The following is a 27,469-nucleotide window of genomic DNA, read 5'->3' on the forward strand; positions in this document are numbered from 1 at the left end:
ATTGTAAAATATTTGAGGTTTGGCACTAGAGTGTGATTGGCTCTAGAAATGTAGAAGGATGGTTAAAATCAACAAACAGATGAAGAATAATCAGTGGGATTAGTAATTTGTTACAAATAGGAGGTGGGGGATGAGTTGTGTGCTAAGAAATAAGGGAAGGATAGTGGTAACTGACTTTTTAAAGGAGGCAGGTAGAAAATTTGAGGCTAATGACTTTAATTCTTATGTTGATGTAGGGGAGAAAAAGTAATGCCTTTTCTTCATCCGTCACTTGGTTCATGGTTGAGACCCCTAAAACAGAAGATTATCAAGAGAAAAGTGTACAAATTTATTTAATATAAGTTTTATGTGATCTGAGCGCCTTCAGAAATGAAGACCCAAAGAAACAGGGAAACCTGAGTATTTTTATGGACAATCATGCAGAAGTATGTTTGGAGAACAAAAGGGTATGATCTAATGTTAATAAACTGGGGGAACTTAGCAAGGCCCGTTTGTTCAGAGTCTTCTTGGCGTCTCTGCGTCTTCATTCCTTTCCTCCAGGTATAGGAAGGACCCTTCTGGAATGAGGGTCTTGTGACCTACTTCAGAGAAAGGTCAGATGATTCTTTTATCAGGGGAGAGTGCTTCAGGGGAGAATGGCAGGAGAAGGTAAGAGACCTTCCTGCTTCTGCTGTTATCTCAAATGTCAAAGTCGAAGTGCCATATTTTGGAGTAGCATGTCCTAAACCCCATCGTTGAGCTTCTGTTGTAGATGGGACATGTGAGTAGATGGGATTTATGAGCTAGGAGAGAGGTTGGGAAGTAGGATGTAAATTTAAGTGTCATTCAGAAATAATAAATGAAGCTGTAAGAGAACAGAAATGGAACAATGGATCAGAGATTTCTCATAGTGGGTGAGGGATAGGGAACAAATGAGGGAGAGTGAGATGGGTCAGAGAGATAGGAGGTGATTGTGATGTGGATACTAATAGAGAAGAATATTTCAAAGAGATTCAAAAAGGTGATTGTGTATAAATGCATCATTAATTTTTCTTTGTTTCTAGTGTTTAGTATTATTAGTATTTAGTAAACAGTAAACTTGATGAAAGATAATTGTAAATTACTCTCTTGATTATTAGATTAGTCAAAATTGAAATGTTTAATGTGATATCTATTGTTTTTCTTTTTATTTATTTTGTATGTCTATTGTTTTTATTGGTAGGAAAGGAGTGATGACGTCATTTTATTTTCATAGTTTTTAAATCATCTGTCAATATTTTCATGTAATGGGATTGCCAGTGTTATGTTATGCCCCAGATAACAAAAGTGATTCTTTTTTGCATCATTTAAAAAGCTTAGTTGTATTAATAATTTTAGTTCAAGTGGAGAGAATTGTGTAATACTTTATGTTTACAGTTTGTAAGGTAGTTTTACCCACCTAATATTGGGACATTTTTTAAAGTTCGATTTTTTGCCCTTAATTTTCCAAGTGGATCATTGTACATGTCCATACCACCTCTGTACTGTGCTCTTAGTTCTTCCTGTTTTCTAAACCAGTTTACCTACATCTCTGCTGTGAAAATATTTTTAAAGATAATTTGTGTAATTTGAAAAAGTCTTACCACAAGGTGTCATTGTAACCTATAAAAAGAATATTCACGTAAACATGTACAGCATCAGTTGTAAAATTTTTACATTTTTTTGTGTTTTAAAATATTTTTTTCTGGTTCATATCTGTTTCTTATTTTTCAGTTGTCTGTTAAGATACATTGTATATCCCTTGTATTAAAGGAAAAAATAAAGTAGCTCATGTTTTTAAGTTCTCATATTTTTCCACAAACATATGCTTTCCACCCACAGATTTCTTAGGAGTGTTGCTATAGAGATGATTTGTTTGAAGGAAAGAATGAAGGGGAGTAGCAGCAGGTGGACATTTAAGGAACAAAATCCTTATTTTATGTCTTTGTTCCTGACAGAGCCAGTTTTAGAGTTTACCTCTTTTCTTATAAAATCCCTATGAAATAAAGGTGGATATTCTGAGAGTTTTACTGTGATGGTGTTTGCAGTTTACTCAGATGTTTTGCATAGGTCGCTGTGCTTGATTCTTCATTCTTATGGAGGATTAGTGCTTGAAGTAATTGTAATATTTGAAACAACCTCTCTTCCACTTTAAATGGATTCCATTTTAGTTTTTTTTTTTTTCATTTGTTTGCTGTTTTATTTTTAGTGTCCTGGTTTCCTGGTTGGCCTTTTAACTTAGTGACGTTAAAATAGTTTTCGTTTTTTGAGGGGAAAGGGATATCAATATCTAACTATTAACTTTTGTTCTGTCTGCCTCTAAATTCATTTTCAAGATTATTTCCTCTTGCTCCCTGCTGCCACTGTCTTAAGTTCAGGTGCTCATCACTGCTCTCTTGGTTTTGATCTTTTTCTCTTTTGCTCTCTCATACCTTTCTTTCTTCCCAAATCTATTCACACCTTGAATAACCTGGTTATTTTTCTGAAGTGATCCCACTCTGTATTGTCCTCCTTCCATCCACAAGTTTAACGTCTTTCATTGTCTCTCCAGGACTCCAGAATAAACTCCAGTTTTCTGCACATGACCTTCAAGGCCCTGACTTACCTCTCCAGACTGTACTGCCCTCCCCTATCCTCCACCCCTAATGTTCTCTTCCATCTCCATGCCTGTGTACTTGATGTTTCCCTGCATCTCTTTTTCAGGTTTAGCTCAGAATTACCTTCTCTGTGAAGTCTTCCCTGATGGCCTCTTTAACAGAATTAGGGCTCTCTCCCCTGCGTATCCATACTACCTATAAATACATTAAAATATTTTATAATTTTTAAACTTTCTGAATTTATCATTTTCAATAGATAATAAATGCACATGGTAAAAATTTATAACATCCAAAAATGATTTAATAAATATTACATATTCTCTCATCCTCATTTAGTCAGCAATTGTTGGTTATTGTGGATGTTCCACTGACTACCACAAACTCCTTGAGAACAAGGATTTTCTTTTATTTATTTCTGTGTCCCTGTTTCCAACAAAGTGTCTGGCATATAATAGGAACTTAGAAAATATTCATAGTATTCTGAATGTGGGCAGACTCTTCTTTGCTGAGGAGAAGTCTGCTTGACTTGATGGTCTGTATATTTCTTCATATCCCTCAAAACCCTCTTACTGTAAGTAGACCACTCAATAAATAGTGGTTGTTTAATTGCTTTTTTGTTTTAAAGATATATGGTTGTAAAATTAACCTGTATGTCTTGATGACTTTCATTTATCTCCTGTTTCTGGCTGTGAAAAATTTTATAGTTTCTTTCTGACATTCTAAAAGATGAAAAAGAGAATGTTGTGTCAACTGCAGTTAAAATATCCGTTGAACTCCTAACATCAATTTTTCCTTTTATTTGTCTTTTCAGACTAAGACATAAATCTCATAGAAATAAAATTAAGTCAGGATTTATTTTTAAAAATTTTAGTATGTATTGTTGGATCAGTAGACAGTCTTTATTGTGTATTAGGAACAATATAGTAGGTAGCTCTTTCTGTTTCAGGAGAGTGAACTGTGAGCAAAGAAGACTACCACTCACAAAGATATGAGGGTACTTCGAAAAATACCCTTCAGCAAAAGATTCATATTATCTTCTAATTCTATTTTTCCATGAACTTTTTGAAGTACCCCCGTACTAAGTGCTCATAAATCTTTTGGAAAGTCCCCGTGTTTTATGAAACAGTGCCTACAGTAAGAAATATGAAAATAAATTTGAAGTACATTTTGAGCAAGCGTCATCTTTGCCTTTCAGAAACTTTCATAATTTATTACTAAGCATTTGAGGTTGACCGTTTACTACATCCTGCTTTCCAGAATTCTTTTGTATGGATTAAGCTGTGCAGTGGCAGACAGTACAATTATAAGAATAGAATAACATTTTAATTCAGAGTGCTTGGTGGTTGATTGCTAACCACTCTAATACATACCTTCTTCCTTTCCTCTTTCCTTGCCCTCCCCTGTTTCTTTCTAAATCACAATTATGGAGCCTGGCACCTTACCAGGGCTTTGAAGGATCTGCTCCCAGCTGCACTTCAGGTTTTGGCAGGGTGTCAAGTTGTGACTTTTTTGTGTACACAAGACATCCTGGGATGGCCATCCAAAGGCCTTTTGGGTGACTAGTGTAGGATTCTCTCTGGATTTTGAAGACATTCATTTCTAATGTTTTGTTTATAAGTGTGAAGTAAATGCCTGATGTAGCTTCTCCCTAGACTTTTAATCTTGTTTTTAAAAAACAACATTCACTTTGAGGGCATGTAGTATTTAAAGGATTGTTTTGAAATGTTAAAGGCATAGCATGTCCTTTTTAATGGAATGTGTTTTGGAAGCTTTCCATGAGCATCAGCAGCTGTGCTTTTCGATATTTTGAATTACCATACTTTTGGGCAGACATTGTACCAGTCACTGCTTAAGAACTATAGTGCCTGTACAAATGAAAATGTCATATGTAGGTTTGTAGAGCTGGAACCAGTCAAAAGAAGTGGTAGGGAGGACATGTGGGTGTGATTATGTGATTGTAATAGTTGCAAAGAGAGGATGATGAAGAATTTTGAAAAGGGTTGTGCTAGTCTTTTAAAACTGCCTTTCACAGAGATTAGCCCATCTAATAAGTGCTAACTGATCAATGAGGTGACCAAGATAATGCTCCCCCTCCCATTTTTAAAAAAATTACGGTTTTAACTATGTACATAACTTTTAAAAATGTGTATTATGAATTTCTTTATTTGGTAAACTCTGCACAATAGGGATTGTTTTATTTTGTATTTTGAGTGACTTGTACATGTTTAGGTGTCTTGTGAGTAATTGATAGCTGTATATTGAGTGTTTGGAATTAGAGAAGTCTGACAATGATAGGAATTTATTTTTATTTTTTTAAGCCCACAGCACCTGGTATTCACAAGTGGTCTCCCATCCAAGTATTAACCAGGCCCAACCCTGCTCAGCTTCCAAGATCAGATGAGATCAGGAGAGTTCAGGGTGGTATGGCCTTAGACAAGAATTTTAGATTGTGGTAGAAATTTTGAGTTTGGGTAAAATTCACTATGAATAAATAGAAGAGAAGGCTGGTGTATTACTTAACCATGGCTGCTGTACCAAATTACCACATACTGGATGGCTTAAAATAACAAAAATTTATTCTCTCATGGTTTTAGAGACCAGAAGTGTGAAATCAAGTTGTTGGCAGGGCCACATTCCCTTCAGAGGCTTTAGGGGAGAATCCTTTCTGTGCTCTTTGTGGCTCTAGGCATTCCATGGCTTCTGGCTATATCTAACCAATCTCTGCCTCCACGGTCACACTGCCTCCTCCATTTCAGTCTCAAAACTCCCTCTCCTCCTCTCTTACAAGGATACATGCAATTTCATTTAGGGCCTACCCGTATAATCCAGGATAAGCTCTTCCTCTTAAGATCCTTAATTAATTCACATCTTTTACTTTATAGTAATATTCATAGAATGCAGAGATTAGGAGGTGACATATTTTTGGGGGCTAGCATTCAGCCCACTATAGTCTGGAAGCCTCAGTTTCTGAATATGGATGAGAAAAGTAAATTGAGGCTAGAGGAACTGGATATGCCAATTTACACTACAGTCTGATGCTTCCCATCCTCTCCAAACTTGTTATTGTCAGTCTTTTTGGTTTTCTCATGGTGATTTTAATTTTATAAAGATTTCCTACACATTAGTTAAGTAAAAAAGACAATTCAGTAGAAAAAATTGGGCAAAAGACTCAAATAGTCATTTCACAAAGAGTATATATCTGAATGGCCAGTAAACAAAGAAAAGTTACATAATCCCACTGTCAGGGAATTTCTTTTTAGCCTTTTGGATATACTTTTTCTGCCCTGAGTTATTGAAGATATTCTCCTATATCCTAGCAACTTTGTTCTTTTGTTTTTCACATTTAGATCTCCAGTTCAACGAGAATTAATTTTAGAATATAACATAAAGAAAAGCTTAAAATTTTTTTTTTCTGCCTATAAGCTGATCTGATTGTCCCAGCATCATTTTCTGAAGACTTTCTTTTCCTCACTGTTCAGCCAAAACCACCTTTCTTCTAAATTAACTGTCTTGTATAGGTGGTTCTTTTTCTGGGCTGTATTCTGTTCTGTTGGTTTCTTTGTCTATAGTTAAGTCAGTGGCATACCATACCATACTGTAGATTTGTAGTAAGTCTTAATATCCAATAAATGAAGTCTCTCTATCTTGTTCTTTGAAATAGTTTCTACTGTTGTTGGCTTTGGCCTTTTGTATTTCCATATGAATTTTTGAATCAACATGATAAGTTTCACACACACATATACACACACTCATGTTTGGATATTGATTGGTATTGCATCATGTATATATTAGTTTGTAGAGAATTTATACCTTTAGAATGTTGTTTTCCAATCCATATACTTGGAATGTGTCTCTATTTACTTAGGTCTTTTTTAGTTTCTCTCAATAGTTAACCGTAACTTTTCCATATATCAGTTTTACGTCTTTTTGCCTAGGTATTTGATATTTTTGATGGTATCATTAAGAATGTCTTTAAAGATATTTTGTTTTGTTGCTGGTATATAGAAGGCAATTAATTTTTGTATATTGATCTATCTAGCACACTTGTTAACTTGCTTTTTCTAGTTATTTCTCTGTAAATTCTTTTACATTTTTTGTTACATATACAATCAGAACCTCTCTATATAAAGTTTTATTTTTCTGTTTTCAATTTTTATATCTTTTATTTCTTTGTCTTCCAGATCTTCAGTATTGTTGAATAGAAGTGGCAACAATGGACTTCCTTGTCTTGATTACATTGTCAAAGGCAGGCATTTTAAGATTTTAAAATCAAGCATGGTGTTTACTGTACTCTTTTTGTCAGGAAGACAAAAGACAGTCAATTTTTGAAGGCATCAGTTTATCAGATTGATATCTTCAACCCATATCATGCTCCAAAGAAAACCTTGTACCCATTAAGAAGTAAATCCCTGTTTTCTCAGTACCTGGCAACCATCCGTCTATGTTCTGTCTCTATGTATTTACCTATTCTGGATATTTCATATAAATGAAATCATAGTTGGATGGCAGGAATAGTAGATGTTTTATTTTAGTCCCAAAGGTCCCTGAAGATCTGTTATTTATTTGCTTTTTATGTCTATTTTCTGTCTATTGTTCAGGTTGGGTAATTTCTGTTGTTTCAGTGCATTAATTCTTTTCTCTCCTTTTCCTCTCTATTTTTGCTGTTGAGATCATCTGAAATTTTTATTTGGTCATTGTATTTTTCAGTTTTTCAAAATTTCCAGTTGGTTCTTTTTGTCTTCTATTCTTTGTTGAGATTTGTATTTCTTTGCTGTGACTTTCTTTTTTTCATTTAAATTAAGCTTGTTTGCAATTGCTTATTGGAGCGTTTTTAATCATGACTGCTTTAAAATCTTTGTCAGATAACCCTAACATCTCTGTCATCTCAGTATTGGAATCTATTGATTATCTTTTTTCATTTATTCTGAAATCTTCTTTATTCTTGATTTGACTAGTGATTTTCTGTTGAAAACTGTACATTTGGGCTATTATATTATGAGACTATGGATCCTATTTAAACTTTCTCTTTTAGCTGGCTCTTTCTGACTGCCCCGGCAGGGGAAATGGAGACATGCTACCTCATTATTGCCAGATGAGGATAGAAGTCAAGTTTGGCTTCTGTTGACACCTCATTTGGGGGAGGGTGTCTTTACTATTGCTGGGTAGCTTGAGTTCTGGCTTCTCACGTGAGTTCCATTGATATCCTGGAGAGGATAGCCTCATTACTGCTGGGGTGGTAGTGCCCATTTCTACATTTCCACTAGGTCTTCTGTGACAGCACTTTAGTAATGTGAGGGAGGTGCTCTCCCTTACTCTTGGTCAGGGTGAAAGTTCAGGTTTCCTGCGTGGTCTCCATTGACATTGCAGGAGCGTGGTGTTTTATTACTGCTTAGCAAGCATGAAAGTCCCCACTTTCTACTCAAGTCTTCTCATATACCATCCTGGCAGGTATTGGGGTACTTTGTTACAGCTTGGCAAGAGTGGAAGCCTAGCTTCCCTCCTTGGCCTTTGCTTGTGTGGGTGGGGGGTGGAGCCACTATTTTTTTCTGTGTTATTTGTCTGGAGTAGGTTGTAATTATCTAAAAATTTTCTGTCTTGCTAGGCTTCCCCTTTCTTGTTCCTTTGGCTAGAGAACAGGCTTTCGTTCAACGTTATTTTTTTTTGTTTTTTTTGTTTTTTTTTGTCTGAATCCATTGGTGTTTCCTTGTTTCTAGCTTGCTTCTTCAGCTCCAAGTCTGGAATATAGGAAAAAGAAAACCCAGGGAGCTCACCACTGTGTTCTTACATCCTGAGGTCCTTAGCTAATCGACCTTCTCGTGTCCATTTTTCAGAGTCCTCTTATGTTTGTAATATATGCAATGCCCAGGACTTTTAGTTGTATCAGTAGTTGTAATAGGGAAATGTATGTCTGCTCCATCTTCCTGGAAGCAAAAGTCTTTATTCCATAAATTAATATGTAATATTAGTTCTCATTTATTTCTAGATGTTTTCTAATTCCTGTTGTAACTTTTTCTCTGACTTATAAGTTATTTAGTTTTATTAAGTTATAGTTTAATTTAGTTGCATTGTGATTGGAGAACATATTCTGAATAATTTTGATCTTTTAACTTTTTGAGATTTTTTAAAAACCTAGCATGTGGTCATTATTTATAAATGTTACTTGTATGCTTGTAAGGAATGTGTATTCTATAGTTAGATGTTGGGTATAGATTTTTATATGTCAGGTCAGGATGGCTAATTGTGTTGTTTAAATGGTCTACATTCGTACCGATTATTTCTTATCTGCTTGTTCTGTTAGTTACCAAGAATAGTGGTTAAATTCTCCATGATTGAATTTGTCTATTCTGGTAGTTCTGACAACTTCTGCTTATGTGTTTAGTGGCCACAGTGATTGCATATAAATTTAAAATTGTCACATCTTTTTGGTGTATTTAACCTTTATTATTATGAATGTCTCTCTTCATCTCTAATAATGTTTTTTTGCCTTAAAATATACTTTATCTTATATTAATATCATTCTACTATCTATCTTTTGATAATATTTACAGTATCTTTTCCCTTTCTTTTTCTTTCAACCTTTCTGTGTCCTTATGTTTCAAGTGTGTTTTGTAAAAGAGCATATAGTTGGGTTCTGTTTTTTTCCTTTTAAATTTGTCAGTTTCTCCAATTTATATGAAGCATTTATTCTGTATACATTAATGTAATTACTATTATGTTTATATTAATCTACTGCATTACTATTTCTGTTTTCCTACTTTTTTAGGTTCCTTCTTTTTTTCCCTTCTTTTAGATCAGTGGTTCTCAAAAAGAGGGGTTGGGGTGAGATGGGGGTACATATGGCAATATTTGGAGATGTTTGTCTTTCACAGCTGGGGGGAGTAGTGCTACTGGCATCTAATGGGGGGAAGACTAGGAATGTTGCTGAGCATTCTACAATGCACAAGATAGCCCTCCAACAACAAATGCTTTAAAATGTCAGTAGTGCTGAGGTTGAGAATCCATGGTTTAGGATGTTTATTTTACTTTTTTTCCCACCTTTTTAGCATTCTTTAATGGTTATCCTAGAGAAGAGTTCAGCAGAATTTTGCAATAAAGAGTCAGTAAATATTTTAGACTTCTAGACCATGTATGGTCTCTGTCTTATATTCTTTTTTCCCCTTCCCTCCTTCTCTCCCTCCTTTCCTCTCTCTCTTCTTTCTGTTTAATAGACTTTATTTTTTAGAACGGTTTTAGGTTCACAGCAAGATTGATTGGAAAGTATAGAGGGTCCCCATATACCTCCTGTCCTTACTCACAGCCTCCATCACTGTCAGCATCCCACACTAGAGTGGTACATTGGTTACAATTGATGAACCTACATTGACACATCATTATCAACCAAAGTCCATAGTTTACTTTAATGTTCATTGTTGGTATTATTAATGTTAATGGTTTTGACAATGTTTATTAGCATGTATCCACCATTATGGTGTCATATAGAATAGTTTCACTGCCCAAAAAATCCTCTGTCAATTCATCCCTGCTTCCTTCCCACTCCTGGCAACCACTGATCTTTTTACTGTCTCCATAGTTTTTGCTTTTTGTCAGAATGTCATAAGAGTATAGTTGAATCATACAGTATGTGATCTTTTCATACTTGCTTCTTTCACTTAATAATATTCACATAAGGTTTCTCCCTGTCTTTTCGTAAGTCAGTAGCTCATTCCTTTGTAGCACTGAATAGTATTCCGTTGTCTGGATGTATCACAGTTTATTTATCCATTCAGTTATGGATTTTTACTTCCATATTTTGGCAATTAGGAATAAAACTGCTATAAACATGCATGTGCAGGTTTTTGTGGACATATTTTCAATTCATTTGGATAAATACCAAGGAACGTATGGTAAAAGTTTTGTAATAAACTGTCAACATGTCTTCCAAAGCGGCTGTGCCATTTTGCATTCTCACCAGCAGTGAGTGAGAGCTTCTTTTGTTCCACATCCATACCAGCATTTGGTGTTGTCAGTGTTTTAGTTTTTCCCCATTCTGATAAGTGTGTTGTGGTATCTCATTGTTGTTTTCATTTGTGATTCCCTAATGACATGTAATATTGAACATCTTTTCATATGCTTATTTGCTATCTGTATTATGTTCTTTGGTGAAGTGTCCGTTTAGGTCTTTTGCCCATTTTTTAATTTGGTTGATTTCTTATTGTTGAGGTTTTTTTTTTTTTCTTATTTATTGAAGCATAATTGATTGTACATATTTGTGGGGTACAAAGTTGACTATCAATAGTTGTGTACTATATGTGATGGTCAAATCAGGATAGTTAGCTTACTTATCATTACAATACATAAGCATTCTTTGTGTCAGTTAACCAATTTCTCATTCCTTTCTCATTAACCCTACTTCCCTTCCCCCTTTCCACTTCAAGTATTTTATTGTTGAGTTTTAAGAGTTCTTTGTTTATCACAGTTCTTTATCTGATACATCTTTTGCAAATATTTTCTCTCTGTAGCTTGTCTTATTCTCTTGACATTGTCATTCGCAGAGCGGAAGTTTTTCATTTTAACGAAGTCAAACTTATCAATTATTTCTTTCATGGATCGTGCATTTGGTGTTGTATCTAAAAAGTCATTGCCATACCCAAGGTCGTCTAGATATTCTCCTATGTTATCGTCTAGGAGTTTTATAGTTTTGAGTTTTACATTTAGGTCTATGATCCATTTTGAGTTAATATTTGTGAAGGGTAGAAGGTTTGTGTCTAGATCCATATATATATATTTGCATGTCCGTTGGTTCTAGCACCATTTGTTGAAAACACTACATTTTCTCCATTGTATTGCATTTGCCCCCCTGTCAAAGACCCTTTGACTATATTTATGGGGGTCTGTTTCTCAACTCTATTCTGTTCCATTGATCTATTTGTCTATTCTTTTACCAATACCATGCTGTGTTGATTACTATGGATTTATAATTAACCTCGAAGTCAGATAGTGTCAGTCTTCTGCCTTGCTTCTTCTCCTTCACTGTTGTGAGGACTATCCTGTATCTTTTTGTTTTTCCAGATAAGCTTTAGAATCAGTCTGTTGATGTCCGTGAAATAACTTGCTGGGATTTCAATTTGGATTGTGTTGAATCTATACATCAAATTGGGAAGAAATGACATCTTGACAATATTGAGTCTTCCTATCTATGAACGTGGAATATCTCTCCATTTGTTTGGTTCTTCTTTGATTTCTTTCATCAGAATCTTGTAGTTTTCCTCATATAGATCTTGTACATATTTTATTAGATTTCTACTTAATCATTTCCTTTTTGGGGGTGCTAACATAAATGGTATTGTGTTTTTAACTTCAAATTCCAGTTGTTCATTGCTAGTATATAGGAGAGCTGTTGACTTTTGTTTATTAACCTTATATCCTACAACCTTGCCATAATGGTTATTAGTTCCAGGAGGTTTTTTTTTTGGTCAGTTCTCTCAGATTTTCTACATGAATGATCATGTCATCTACAAACAAATACAGTTTTCTTTCTTTCTTCTAATCTGTATGCCTTTCTTGTCTTGTCTCATTGTATTAGTTACGACTTCCAGTATGATGCTGAAGGCAGTGGTGAGAAGGGACATTCTTACCTTGTTCTTGATCTTAGTGAGAAAGCTTTGAGTTTCACACCATTAAATATGATGTTAGCTGTAGGTTTTTTGTAGATGTTCTTTTCACATAGAGGAAATTCCCCTCTATTTCTAGTGTACTGAGAAGTTTTAAAATCGTGTGGGTGTTAGGCTTTTTCACATGCTTTTTCTACATCTATTGATATGATCATGTGATTTTTCTTTCTTAGTCTATTGATGTTTGATTACATTACTTGATTTTCAAATGTTGAACCAGCCTTGCATACCTGAGAGAAATCCCACTTGGTTGTGGTGTGTAATTTTTTTATACTTTGTTGGATTGTGTTTGCTAATTTTTTGTTAAAGATTTTTACATCTGTGTTCATGACAGATACTGGTCTGCAGTTTTATTTTCTTTCAATGTCTTTGCTGGATTTTGGTATTAGTGTGATGCTCTGATAGCATTCCCTCTGCTTTTGTCTTCTTAAAGAGATTGTAGAGAATTGGTGTAACTATTTCCTTTAATGTTTGGTAGAATTCACTGGTGAACCCATCTGGATCTGGTCTTCCTGTTTTGGGTGGTTATTAATTATTAATTCATTTTTTGAAACAGATATAGCCTACTCAGATTGTCCATTTTTTCTTATGTAAGTTTTTGCAGGTTGTGTCTTTTAAGGAATTGGTCATTTCAACTAGGTTATCAAATTTGTGGGCATAGAGTTGTTCATAGTATTCCTTTATTATCTTTGTTATAGCCATGGAATCTATAGTGATGTATCCTTTTTCATTTCTGATATTAGTAATTTGTGTACTCTCTTTTTTTTTAGTTAGCCTGGCAAGATGCTTATTGATTTTATCTTTTTAAAGAACCACATTTAGGACTGAGTTTCCTGAAGGCTGGTTGGGGTGGTGAGGCCCAAGGCAGGAGTTTTTCAAAATATATCTCCTGTATTTTGCTCAAGAAAAATATTCATTTATTAAAACTTCTCCAGTTTGTCAGGCACTGAAGGTACAGGGATGAGTAAAATCTAATCTTTGTGCTCAAAAGGGATATATAAATCTTGATGGTAGAGACTTCCGGTCAAGATGGCGGAATAGATGGTCCCTAGCGTCACTCTCTCACACAAATCAACTGATTTAAACTATAAAAACATAACAACAAGTGCATATGGAATGGGGAGACCTCCAGTGGGGGAAGCAGAAGCTCCACGGAGACCACATGCCCTGCGGGGCTGCCGTTGCACGATCCAGCAGATAGGCTTCACCGCCACCAGCCGGCTCCATTCCCAGCCCAGACCATTGCGCACAGAGTGGGGAGACATCCGGCAAGGGAGGCGGAGGCTCGGCAGAAAACACACACCCTGTGGGGCCACCACTGCGTGATCCAGCAGCCCAGCCCAGTGCGCACAGATTGGGGAGACGTCCGGCAAGGGAGGCGGAGGCTCGGCAGAAAACACACACCCTGTGGGGCCACCACTGCATGATCCAGCAGGTAGGCTTCACCGCCGCCACCTGGCTCCATTCCCAGCACAGCCCAGTGCGCACAGAGTGGGGAGACGTCCGGCAAGGGAGGCGGAGGCTTGGCAGAAAGCACACACCCTGTGGGGCCGCCACTGCATGATCCAACAGGTAGGCTTCACCGCAGGCACCCGGCTCCATTCCCAGCCTGGCCTAGTGCACTCGGAGAAGGGAGACGTCCGGCAGGGGAGGTGGGAACTCCATGGGGACCACACTGCTGCCGCACTATCCAGCAGCCCGGCCCAATGTGTACAGAGCACAGAGACGTCCAGCAAGGGAGATAGAAGCTCTGTAGAGTCCACACACCCTGTGGGGGGGCCGCCGCCGCGTGATCCAGCAGCAGGTAGGCTTCACTGCCGCCACCCGGCTCCATCCCAAGCCTGGCCTAGCGCGCACAGAGCAGGGAGACATCCTGTAGGGGAAGGGGAAGCTCTGCAGAGACCAAATGCTCTGCGGTGCCTTGGTGCATCCCAGCAGCCCGGGCCAGAGTGCACGGAACGTGGGGAAGTCCTGCACGGGAGGTGGAAGCTCAGCAGAGACCACACACCCTGTGGTACCGCCCCGTGATCCAGCAGCCTGGCAGAGTCCAAGCTGACCAGAGAGGTGTCTCCCCAGAGAGGCGCAAGACCCGAGGCAACCACACACACAAGGCACTAGTGGCCAACTGAGCAGTCAGTGAGGTAGCCATACCAAATTGGCAACCACAGCATCATCTTAGTTAGTTAATAGTGTCAAACCTGTGGATTGTGAAACCCCCTGCCACAATGAATAAACATCAAAAAAAAGATAGCAGAAATACAAAAAATCAAGAAAGTACACCACCAAAAGTTAATAAATGTCAAGCTCTAGATGCTATAGAACAAGAAGCCCTTGAAATGACTGACAAGGAATTTCGAGTGATAATTCTAAGGAAAATGAATGAGATACAAGAAAACTCAGCTAGACGTCATGATGAAACGAGAAAGAGTATACAGAACCTGAAAGAGGAAATGTACAAAGAAATCAATATCCTTAAAAAAAATGTAGCAGAACTTGCCAAACTGCAGAAGTTATTCAGCGAAATAAAAAACACAATGGAGAGTTTAACAGGCAGGCTTGCGGAAGTTGACGAGAGAACCTCTGAACTTGAAGATGGGCTGTTTGAGATAACACAAGCAGACAAAAAAAAAAAAAAGAATCAAAGGCATTGAAGATAATCTGAGAGTGATATCAGACAACCTTAAGTGCTCAAATATCCGAGTCATGGGTATTCCAGAATGGGAGGAAAACGGAGATTGCATTGAAAACATATTCAACAAAATAGTGGCAGAAAACTTCCCAGGTATAGGAAAAATCACAGATCTTCAGATCCAGGAAGCTCAACGATCTCCAAACATATTCAACCCAAAAAGGCCTTCTCCAAGACATGTCATAGTCAAATTGGCAAAACTCAGAGACAAAGAGAGAATCTTGAAAGCTGCAAGAGAGAAGCGTCAAATCACCTATAAGGGAGCCCCAATCAGGCTAACATCAGACTTTTCATCACAAACCCTAAAAGCGAGAAAGGAATGGGATGATATATTCAAAATACTAAAAGACAGAGATTGCCAGCTAAGAATACTCTACCCTGCAAGGCTATCCATCCGAAATGAAGGGCAAATAGACATTTTTCTCAGAAATGGGAAGAACTATCCAGACATTTATAGGGAATAATAAAAGACCATGCATAGCCAAAGCAATGCTGAGCAAAAAAAATAAAGCTGGAGGCATAACACTACCTGGCTTTAAACTATACTACAAAGCTATAATAACCAAAACAGTATGGTACTGGCATAAAAACAGACACACTGATTAATGGAATAGAATAGAGAATCCAGAAATCAACCCACACACTTGCTGCCATCTGATCTTTGACAAAGGCACCAAGCCTTTACACTGGGGAAGAGACTGCCTCTTCAGCAAATGGTACTGGGTTAACTGGTTATCCATTTGCAGGAGAATGAAACTAGACCCGTACCTCTCACCATATAGTAAAATCAACTCAAAGTGGATTAAGGATTTAAATATACACCCTGAAACAATAAAACTTCTTAAAGAAAACATAGGAGAAACACTTCAGGAAATAGGACTGGACACAGACTTCATGAATACGACCCCAAAAGCACGGGCAACCAAAGGAAAAATAAACCTATGGGATTATATCAAACTAAAGAGCTTCTGCACAGTAAAAGAAATAATTAACAGAGCTAAAAAGGAACCAACAGAGTGGGAGAAAATATTTGCAAAATATACATCTGACAAAGGATTAATATCCAGAATATACAAGGAACTCAAACAACTTTACAAGAAAAAAACAAGCTACCCAGTTAAAAAATGGGCAAAAGAGCTAAGTAGGCATTTCTCTAAGGAAGATATACAAATAGCCAACAGACATATGAAAAAATGCTCAACATCACTCAGCATCCGGGAAATGCAAATCAAAACTACACTGAGATACCAACTCACCCCAGTTAGGATGGCTAAAATCCAAAAGACTCTGAACGATAAATGCTGGCGAGGTTGCGGAGATAAAGGAACTCTCATACATTGTTGGTGGGACTGCAAAATGGTGCAAGCTCTATGGAAAATGGTATGGAGGTTCCTCAAACAATTGCAGATAGATCTACCATACGACCCAGCTATCCCACTGTTGGGAATATACCCAGAGGAATGGAAATCATCAAGTCGAAGGTATACCTGTTCCCCAATGTTCATCGCAGCACTCTTTACAATAGCCAAGAGTTGGAACCAGCCCAAATGTCCATCATTGGATGAGTGGATACGGAAAATGTGGTACATCTACACAACGGAATACTACTCAGCTATAAAAACGAATGAAATACTGCCATTTGCAACAACATGGATGGACCTTGAGAGAATTATATTAAGTGAAACAAGTCAGGCACAGAAAGAGAAATACCACAGGTTCTCACTTATTGGTGGGAGCTAAAAATTAATATATAATTCACACACACACCCACACACACCCACAAAAAAACCGTGGGCGGGGGGAAGAAGATATAACAACCACAGTTACTTGAAGTTGATAAAACAAGCAAACAGACGGGACATTGGTGGGCCGAGGGGGGGAGGGGGGGAGGGACGGAGGTTTTGGTGATGGGGAATAATAATCAGCCACAATGTATATTGACATAATAAAATTTAAAAAAAAAAAATAAATAAATAAAAACAAAAAAACCCAAATACAATTCCTTGAAGTTGATACAAGCAAACAGAAAGGACATTGTTGGGTGGGAGGGAGGAGGGGGAGGAGGGAGGGAGGTTTTGGTAATGGGCCACAATAATCAACCACATTTTATATCGACAAAATAAAATTAAAAGCAAGCAAGCAAGAAAGAAATAACCAGATTTAGGTTTCATTGGTTTTCTGTATTGATTTACTGTTTTCAATTTCATTGATTCATGTCTGTGCTAATTTTTATTATTTTTCTTCTGCTTTTGGATTTAATGTATTCTTTTTCTAGCTTCCAAAGATGGAAGACTAGATGATTGATTTTGGATCTTTATTTTCTCCTAATATATGCATTGAAAAGTAGAAATTTGATGTTTTTCCTTCATCCCACAAATTCTGATAAATTGTGTTTTCATTTTCATTTAGTTCAAAATATTTAAAAATTTCTCTTGTGTAATCTTTTGTGACCTTTGTGTTATGTAGAAGTGCATTGTTTAATCTCCAAGAATTTTGGGATTTTGAAGCGATATTTCTGTGTTTGATTTCTAGTTTAATTCTGTTATGGTTTCAGAGTAGACATTATATAATTTCTATTCTTTTAAATTTGTTAAGGTGGGTTTTATGGCTCAGAATGTGGCTTATCTTAGTGAATATTCCATGTGATCTTGAGAAGAATATGTATTCTGTTGTTATTGGATGAAGTAGTCTATAAAATGTTCATGATTATCTGGTTGATTGATAGTATTGTTGAGTTTAACTATGTACTTGCTGATTTCTGCCTCAGGGATCTGTCTGATTCTGATAGAGGGGTGTTGAAATCTCCGACTTGATAGTGGATTCATCTATTTTTCCTTTCAGTCCTATTAGTTATTGTCTCTTGATGCTCTGTTGTTAATTGCCTACACATCAAATATTGTTAGTTTTTCTTGGATAATTGACCTCTTTATCATTAGGTAATGCCCCTCTTATCAGGATAACTTTTTTTGTTCTGATGTGTGCTCTGTCCAAAATTGTCTCAGTCTGTTCAGGCCATTGTAACAAAAAAATCACAGACTGGGTGTTATATAAAAAACAGAAACTTACTTCTCATTGTTCTGGAGGCTGGGAAGTTCAAGATCAAGGTCCTGGCAGATTCCAAGTCTGGTGAGAACCCAACTGTTGGTTTATAGACAGCCATCTTTTTACTGTCTCCTCACATGGCAGAAGGCTAAGAGAGCTCTCTGGCCTCTTTTATAAGAGCACTAATCTCATTAATGAGGGTTCTGTCCTCATGACTTTATCACCTCCCAAAGGCACCATGTCCTAATGTTATCACCTTAGGAGTTAGGCTTTCAACATAAAAATTTTGGGGGACACAGATATTCAGTCCATAGCAGAAATTAATATAATAATTTCTGCTTTCTTTTGATTAGTGTTAGTATGTTATATCTTTCTCTATCCATTTACTTTTAATCTTTATGTGTCTTTATATTTAAAGTTGGTTTCTTTTAGACAACATATAGTTAGGTATTATTTTTGATCCACTCTGATAGTCTCTGTCTTCTAATTGGTACATTTAGACCATTCACATTCAAGTGATTATTGATATAGTTGAATAATGTCACCATACTTGTTACTGTTTTCTGTTTGTTCTTCTTCTTTTTGGTTCCTATTTTTGTCTTCTACTCTCTTTCTGCCTTTTGTGATTTTAAATTGAGCAATTTATGATTCCATTTTCTCTCCTTTCTTAGCATTTCAGTTATACTTCTTTTTTTAGTGATTGCCCTAGAGTTTGCAATGTATATTTACAACTCATCGAAGTCTGCTTTCAAATAACACTATATTGCTGTGTACACACACAAACAGACACACAGACACACACAATTTCTCCCATTTTCTCTTGTATTATTGCTGTCATTCATTTCACTTATGTATGCATATATAAGTATGTGTGTGCATATATATAGATTTATAAGGTATATACATAAGCATACATATTCAAATACATTGATGCTATTATTTTGAACAAATTGTTCTCTCTTAGATCACTTAAGAATAAAAACAAAAGTTTTAATTTTACTTTCACTTATTTCTTCTCTGATGCTCTTCCTTTCTTTATATAGATCTGAGTTTCTCATGTACATCATTTTTGTTATCTCTAAAGAACTTGTTTTAGCATTTTTTGCAAGGCAAGTCTACTGGTAACAAATTCCCTCAATGTTTGTTTGTCTGAGAAAGCCTTTATTTCTCCTTCATTTTGGATAAATTCTAGGTTGGCGGGCTTTTTTCTCTCAATACTGTTAAGTATTTTACTCTACATTCTCTTACTTGCATGGTTTCTGAGGAGAAGTCAGATGTAATTATTATTTTCGTTCCTCTATATGTAAGGTGTTTATTTCCTTTGGCACTTTTCAGGTTTTTTACTTTACCTTTAATTTCCTGTAGTTTGAAAATGATATTTCTAGGTGTAGTTTTTCTGGCCATTATCCTGTTTCATGTTCTCTGAGTCTCCTGGATCTGTGATTTGGTATCTGACATTAATTTGGGGAAATTCTCATTCATTATTGTTTCAAATACTTCTTTTGTTCCTTTTTCTCTTCTCCTTTTTAGTATTGCTGCATGAACAAAAGCACGATGTACATATTTGCCAAGTAGTGTATTCTTGGCAGATGGTTGGAAATAAGACCAAACAAGGTAGATTGGGGCTGATTGTATAGGTCTTTAATAGGTTGGACTGTTTTGGCTTTGTCTCATATGTAGGAGCTTTTGAGAGAGATTGAGAAGTAAATTAAGAATTTTGAATAGTAATCTTACAATACTTTGTGGGGTGGACCAGAGAGAGCAAATACTGGAAGCAGGGATAACAAAAAGCTCTAATAATGGTCTACTTATGAGGTGATAAGAGCTAGACTTGTTGAAGTGAGTAGGAACGAAGAGAATGCAATATATTTTAAAGGAAGAGTATTTGGTGTTTATATACAGAAAGTTGAGAGAGAAAACATTTTTTGAGGTAATAACTGGATGAATGGTGGCATAATGCTGATATCAATACCAGAAGCTGGAAAGTCAGGAGGTTGAAATAGATTGAAAGAAAGGGTGATGAATTTGATTTAAGATAATTTGAATATAGGAATGATAGTAGAATTGTTTGTTGGACAATTGCTGATATGGGACTAGAAGATGAGAATGAGATTTTTCTTGGGAATGTGCTGATTTGACTGATTACCTGAAAATTTTTTTGTAATTTATTAAACAATAATTTAATAATGAAATGTTCAAAGGACAAGGTGCATGTTGTCCTGTGGGTACTTCAATTATTACTTACCCGGAATTTACCACTATTATTAACTTGACATATATTATTTGATTCTTCATGTGTATTTAAACATATGTGTGTATATCATTCATACTTATTTTTCTTATGCTGTGGAGGCAGATTCAGTGCATACTTTTTAATGCATAGTATAGATACACTTTATTTAGGAAAGTTTAACTTATTCCTGATTTTTATTTTTTATGGAAAACAGCATCACAAAGAATATTAAGTAATTATCTTTGTGCATTCAACCAGCAATTTTTGTAGAATAAATCCTAGAATTGGGCCAAGGGGTAAGCAGATTTATCATTTTGATACAGGTAACTTTTCAGGAAGGTTAGTGTTGATTTTTGTGTGCATGTGTGCAAATTACTAGTGCGATTTTTTTTTTTTAAGAGGAAATATATTATGTGTTTGGGTGTGGTACCTACTGGTAGTGTGTGATAGTGTATTCTAGCTTTATTAGTCACTAAAATTAACATGTAAAAAGGCAGTGAAATTGCAGACATTGTCTTCAAACAGGAGAGATCTTCCTGATATGGGCTAATATAAAAGATCTGTCTTAGTGTGGACAGCTGCAACCAGACACCATAGAATGGGTGGCTTAAAGAACAAAAATTTATTTTTCAGAGTTCTAGAGGCTGTGAAGTCCAAGATCAGGGTGCTAGCAGATTCAGTGTCTTGTGAGGACCAGCTCTCTGGTTTGCAGATGGCTGTACTCCTTGTATCCTCACATGGTAGAGACAGCAAGCTCTAGTCTCCTTCTCTTCTTATAAGGATATTAATCTCATCATGGGGGCTTTACCCTGAAATCCTCATCTAAATCTAATTACCTCCCAAAGGTCCTACCTCCTGATACTATCACATCGAGGATTAGGAATTTAACATATAAATATTGGGCGGGAGGGAGAGAACAACATTTACTACATAGCAAGGGCTATCTATACACATATGTTTACATAGGAACTAGAATTGGAGATGAGGTTGTGACAGAGAAAGGGATATTTTGAAATTGGTGAAGTACTGAAAAGTACTTCTAGTAGATTTCAGTACCAAAAGGGAAGAAGAAATATAATACTAACTTTATTTTCCAAAAATACTCAAGTCTTAATGAATTTTGTTTCCATAGGGACGTAACTCCAATTTTTAAAGTGGAAGTCAGTGGGAAAATTTACTGTCTACTTAACTGGAATAAAAAAGAAAAAAATAGTTGTTTTTAGCTCTGAAATCTTTCTTTTACTAGTAGTGGTATTAAAGGATAGTTCTTGATTTTTCTAATGTAGTTTAGGCTTTCAGCTGAATAAAATTGAAGTCCTGTAATACTTTTCATTGGTGTTATTGCCAAGTAGACACAGGTTTATTCTATGTTTCTATCTCTTAAAAATTAATTTGTACCAAACAGCAGAATCAAAATTATATGCCAGTTTTATGTTTCAATTCATTAATTCTGTGGCAAATGTATATTTTTGACAGGATAATTTTGTGGTAGCTGCTACAGATAATGCACTGTGTATTTACAAAGGTTAAATCCTAGTGCATGTTTAACATAAGAGTAAGGAGTAAAGTGTCCTTGAAGGACTTTTCTCCTATTAAAATATAATTTCACAAGAAACCAACCCCAATTTTAGTTTAAAGCCTTTCGTATGTAATATGCAGACATCACTAATTTTTCAAGTTGCTATATTTCAAGCATGACTGAATAATTTAATGGTTGGTTTGTATAGGCCCCAAATCTTTTCTTGTAGTACGAAAAAGTAATTCTTGATAATCCATGATTAAGGGAGAAGGCTATCAGGAAAAAAATACGTGTAATGGTCTGGGGAAAGATTAATGAAATTAAAGGGGACAGAATATTTTAATTAAAAATTTTGTTCTTAATTATTTTCAGTAAGAACACTTTTTCATCATTTTTTACTTCTAGACACAATGCACGTTTAGTTACTTTCAAAATACTGGGTAAGGGCTTTTGGGGATAGGTGAGGTAATTTAGTTTCCTGTTCTTTAGCACAGTGTATAATATATAGAAGGTGATCAATATTTATGTGTTCTCATGTGAGTCTGCAGCCTGAGTACAGTTTTACCTTGTGTCAAATGAAAGACTCTTAGTAGCATTAATCACAGTCATAGTTACTTGCTGAAGGTCATCTTTGTGAAGGCTATGATTCTTCCCAGCCATTTTACCAAGTTCCAAATGGCTTTTCCCCTGATTTGGGAGTGTGAATTTTGTACCAAGATCCACTCTTGAAATTTACCACAGTAGCTTCAGGAAACATGACTCTGTGGTTTATGAATCTAGGAGTAACTAAACTGGAAAAGTTCATACTTCTAGTGTAGTTAGGGTAATTCTTAAAGATGGTGATCTTGATAGTCATAGAATCATTGTGTGGAAGTAAAGAAAAAATTTTAAGGTATGATTCAACTTTATATTTGCATTTTGTTTTATGAACAATTGAAAATCCCAAAACTGGGCTTTGTTATAAAAATGATAAGGAGAATAATAAATTATAAATATTAGTAACAACAAAGAAAGCTTAAGTTCACTGATCACTAATTAAATGTATTTCTCTGTGCAGGTATAATTTGGCCTCCCGAGATTCTACCTTAGCAAGAAAGAAGTGGGAAATACTCTTGTAAGGAAAACTAAAACACCAGGAAAGCCAGAACTTATTTTTACATGGTTGTCAGCTCACTTACCAGTATGGACACTTTTCCCAACATTTTTCCTCCTGGTGGAGACAGTGTGCTGACAAGTTCTCAGTCTGAGTTTCAAAAAATGTTAATTGATGAACGATTACGATGTGAACGTCATAAAAAGAATTATCAGACTCTGAAAGCTGAACACACAAGGTAAATTACTTAAGTTTAGAGATGGGGGCTTGGTTACAAAAAAATATATTGGAACTATCTTTGCTGAATGTTTGCTCTGGAACATGCTGTATAATTTTGTTATTTTGCAATATATATATTTAAAACTTTTAAAATACAGTAGATTTTTTGCTTTAAAATTATTTTGTTCAAAACTAAGTATGATATCAAGTGGGTTATGAATTTACAAAAGTCTTTTATTTTGGAAGTAGCAAGATGTGTAAGATTAAATGTATCCAGGTGACTAAATGCGTTTATTCCCCTGGAAGTAAAATTGCATTCAGAAGCTACAGTGTTAATAATTAAATGAAACTCTGTAAAGAAAAGATGTTTGTGAATCTATGATATTGGTTTTGTTTTCCTGTGGTGTTGGTTGACTTTACATAAAGTAATGCAATTAGAAAGCACTTAAAATTGAATTCTTCTTTTTTAAAAAATCAGGTTGCAGGATGAGTACATAAAGTTACAAAATGAACTCAAGCACCTGTTAAATGAAAAGCAAACTCAACAGGAAAAATTTCAGCTGATGTTTGAAGAGCTAAGAGGAGAATTATTAGAGAAAACTGAAGTCTTAGAAAAAATGATGATGCAGGTGAGAGTTAGTATAAAAGTAGTCAGATGTTTAGTGGAAGTAAGTAGTTTGGTGAACTTGGTAAATTCTCTATATCCTTAGTGATTGTTTTGCTGTATCTCTAAGTGGTATAATTTGGTCTTCCTTCATATATTCTAGAATGTTAGCTACCAGGTAGGGTAGTCATGATATTGTTATTTTGTGTAAATTGTGTATATTACCTATTGTGATTTAAATAATATTTCACCATTCAGAATAATTAGAGGAAAGACCAGTTTGAATTGATGAAAATTCAGAATTAAATAATATTTTTTAAAAGATTTACTAAGTTTTGTAATCTAAGAAAGACTAATAGTTATTTTTCAGAAGCTCCTTAAAAGAGACTGTAAAAACTATATGTATACAACTTATGTGCACATTGTAAGGTTAATGGGTTTCTGAAGCAAAAGACAAGTGGTACTAAAGTACTGAACTATTTCTTTAGATATTTTTCACACTATTCATTTTATGCCTGAAAAGTAGAGCAAAGATAAGTTTCAACTCCAGTCAGATTTACTATAAAATTCAATTTAATGCATATTAATGAATGATATTATTCTATACTCATTTAATCTCTGAATAGCACTAACTGTATATTTCTGCCTAAGAATGTGCTTGGTTTAAATAATAAGGTATTAATACTGGAGTCATACTTTCATAAAGTGGAAAGACTTCTTTCAAATTATCTAGTTTGGCATGTCAACCAGTTTATAGTTTTCCTTTGACAGCAGCCTTGGAAATTTGTTATTCAGTATCTTGAAATCTTCCATTGTTGGGAATACCACTAAACTTGGGTTGGAGCCTCCAATATGCTCACTGTTTCATTCCTAGGTTTATTTGGGACATTTAAATAAAATAAAAACCTCAGAAATGTGAGTTGAAGAGAGAAGTGTAATTTAAGCCTATGCAACAGTGGATTAATTTGTTTTGCAAAAATTGAGGGGCCTGTATGAATGGAAGCTGTAAATGCTGAACCCGAGGTATATGAGATATTTTTCAGGCATTGCAAATTTAATTATTCTGTCTCTTGCTAATAATGTCTAAACAGTTTATTTGTACCAAGCACATACAGAAAGTAAGCTTAAGGAAGCCAGAGAGGCTTAATATCAGATTAAAATAGACTTCAAGGCAGAATATTACTAAAGATAAGGACATTTTATAATGAAAAAAGGGCCAATTCATCAAGAAGATGATGACCTTTAACAAGTAACTATGTCTCTATGCCTTTCTTTTCCCACGTGGTAAAGGGGATAAAAGTTTCTAACAGGGGTTGTTGTGAGGCTAATAACATGCATTTTTGCTACAGTGCCTGGCACAAAGTAGATACTATGATGACATTTTCATTCCGTTTGAATGCAGGCTCCTTGAGGGCAGGAACTGTTTTTCAGTGTGTCTTCAGTGTTTAGGACAATGCCTAGCAAATATATATTTTTTGAATGAATGACATGAATAAATGAATGAATTGGGATTGTTCTGTTCATATACAATATAATATTGCACTTCCTGTCTCATACATTCTATGACACTATATGACTATATGACACTACAGCCTCAGTGTCTTAGACTTGATAATCATGTAGTTTTCTCTTCATATCTGTTATGGGTTGATATAACCCAAAAGGATATGTTGAAGTCCTGACCCCTAGCACCTCAGAATGTGATGTTATTTAGAAATAGGGTCATTACAGATAGAATTAGTTAAGTTGATGAGGTCATGTTGGGGTATTGTGGGCCTTTAACCCAATATGGCTAGTGTCCTTATAAGAAGAGAAGGGAGACAAACACTTTGGACTGGGGGGAATGCTATGTAATGATGGACATGTAATTTGAAGTGCTGCAGCTGCGAGCCAGCAAACCACCAGAAACTAGGAAGAGGCAAAGAAGGATTCTTCCCTGTAGGTTTCAGAAGGAACATGGCCTTGCCAACAGCTTGATTTCAGACTTCTAGCTTCCAGAACTGTTAGACGATAAATTGCTGTTGTTTTAAGCCACCCAGTTTGTGGTATTTTGTTTTGGCAGCTTAGGAAACTAATACACTATCCAAAGCGGAATTCCTTTTTAGAACATCTAAAAAGGACTTTTCATTTTCTGCTTCAGTACCTTTATTACTAGAGAACCTAGTGAACTTTTTAAAGTGATTCAGTTCCATTTATGGATTGGAGTATGTTAAACATTTTCTCCCATATTGAAATGAAACCATTATTCCTGTAGCTTTGCTGTGGGTTCTTAGACTCTTCCTTAGATCTATATAAGATGACTTTGGCAGTTCCTCCATGTGATAACTTCTCAAATGTTTGCTGACAAATATATCTATTAAGTTTCTGTTTTTCAAAATAAACATTTGGTTTCTGTGTGATATTTATCTGGCAAAAATAAGTTAAAGAAACATCACAAATATTATATACACACATAGGAGCAATTTAGCTATTAGCTTTAATTGATGTTTGCAATTTGTTCAAATTGTAAGTTCAGAAAAGTAAATTCAACAAAGTAAGATCAGTAAGAAATATTTCAGTGAAGTCTGTGAAAGATGATTATTTTAAAAATACACATGTATTGTCTACCTACAAAAATTCCTTTTTGTAAGATTTAATATCGCCACTTTGGCTTTTATAGAAAAAAGATATACAAGACATTCATTTAAAGAATGTTTCTGCATTAGTAGTGTTAAGAATGATAATAGTACCTAGCTCCTAAGGTTATTGTAAGGAGGAAATGAGACAATGCATAGGAAGTGTTAGTACAGTGCTTTGATGCAGTAAGTGATCAGTACATGTTAGCTATTATTACTGTGTACCATGTTACCAAGACTTTTTCTTGAAATGTGGAGTCATTTTTGTATATTTCTGATAAAACTGAAAAAACACAAAAACTTTGCTAAGAATGTATATGCTCTTTTTGTGCCAGGAAATGAAAACAATATAGCCCAGTATGTTTCCCATTTTATTTTGTCTTCTAGAAAGCTCAGATCTAAATGTATTAACTCAGTTTCAGTCATTAACTTATTAAGAATTTTTGGCACAGCAATATTTGCCCTCTTAAATTAAAAAATTCTTTGAAAAAGATTGGTCTATTTTATATTATTAATATGGCAAGTGTCAGAGTGTTAAAGTTTTTTTAAAAATAGATTTAATATAAGTAATGACACCTAGAATGTTGTATGGTAAAGCATTATTTAAGCTTCTTTCGAGACAAATAGTGGCAATATTCCATTAGAAGTCTAAGACACAGAATGATTTCTCCTCAGATGGGTTGGGGAAATCCTCTGTGTCTTTGGTTTCTGTGTGCTTTGGTGGAATCAGGGAGGGGTAAGGGGGAGAGAGATTTTATTACGTGTTTGCTTGTTTTTAATAAGATTCCTAGGGGATAAAGAAAAAAAATCTTAGAGACTCTTTGTCAGGGACCTCATAGATCAGAGGAATCCTGCACCCTTGTTTGTTGTTAGGTGGCCCAGACCAAAGGTGAGATGAACATCATTATAGAATTTTATAGGATTTAAAGCACTGTTGTTTCTAAGAGGTATCTGTGATATAATTGAACAAATAACATTAGGAGCTGCATGGATATTGTACAGCTGTTTCACTGTACAGAGTAGTGCACATAGGTCAGCCTGTTTCTCTTTGTTTTGCCATGTGCCTTCTGCAGGTTGTCAGCAAATTTTCAGGAGATCATTTCACCTTGACAAGATGGAGCTTCTGCCTGACAATAAGCTCCCTCAAACCTTTTGTTTGTTTTAATATGTGTATTTTTTAAATCTGTAAAACAGGGATAACAGTTATGAAA

General features: G+C 35.5%; 1 protein-coding gene and 1 pseudogene across 4 annotated transcripts in view; one reads left to right on the forward strand and one right to left on the reverse strand.

Annotated features, from left to right (window-relative positions):
• The window catches only part of CEP83 (centrosomal protein 83), a 127,396-nt gene that overhangs the window by 19,087 nt on the left and 80,840 nt on the right, over positions 1 to 27,469 (forward strand). For all 4 annotated transcript variants that reach the window (XM_063074918.1, XM_063074920.1, XM_063074919.1 and 1 more), the window contains exons 2-3: positions 22,785 to 23,058; positions 23,518 to 23,668. In XM_063074918.1, coding sequence (XP_062930988.1) covers positions 22,886 to 23,058; positions 23,518 to 23,668 — 324 coding nt within the window. In that variant the 5' untranslated portion in view covers positions 22,785 to 22,885. The remainder of the gene's footprint in view (positions 1 to 22,784; positions 23,059 to 23,517; positions 23,669 to 27,469) is intronic.
• Positions 4,911 to 5,029, reverse strand: LOC134361435 (5S ribosomal RNA; annotated as a pseudogene).

The sequence above is a fragment of the Cynocephalus volans genome, chromosome 12 (assembly GCF_027409185.1).
Source record: "Cynocephalus volans isolate mCynVol1 chromosome 12, mCynVol1.pri, whole genome shotgun sequence".
NCBI classification, from domain to species: Eukaryota; Metazoa; Chordata; class Mammalia; order Dermoptera; family Cynocephalidae; genus Cynocephalus; species Cynocephalus volans.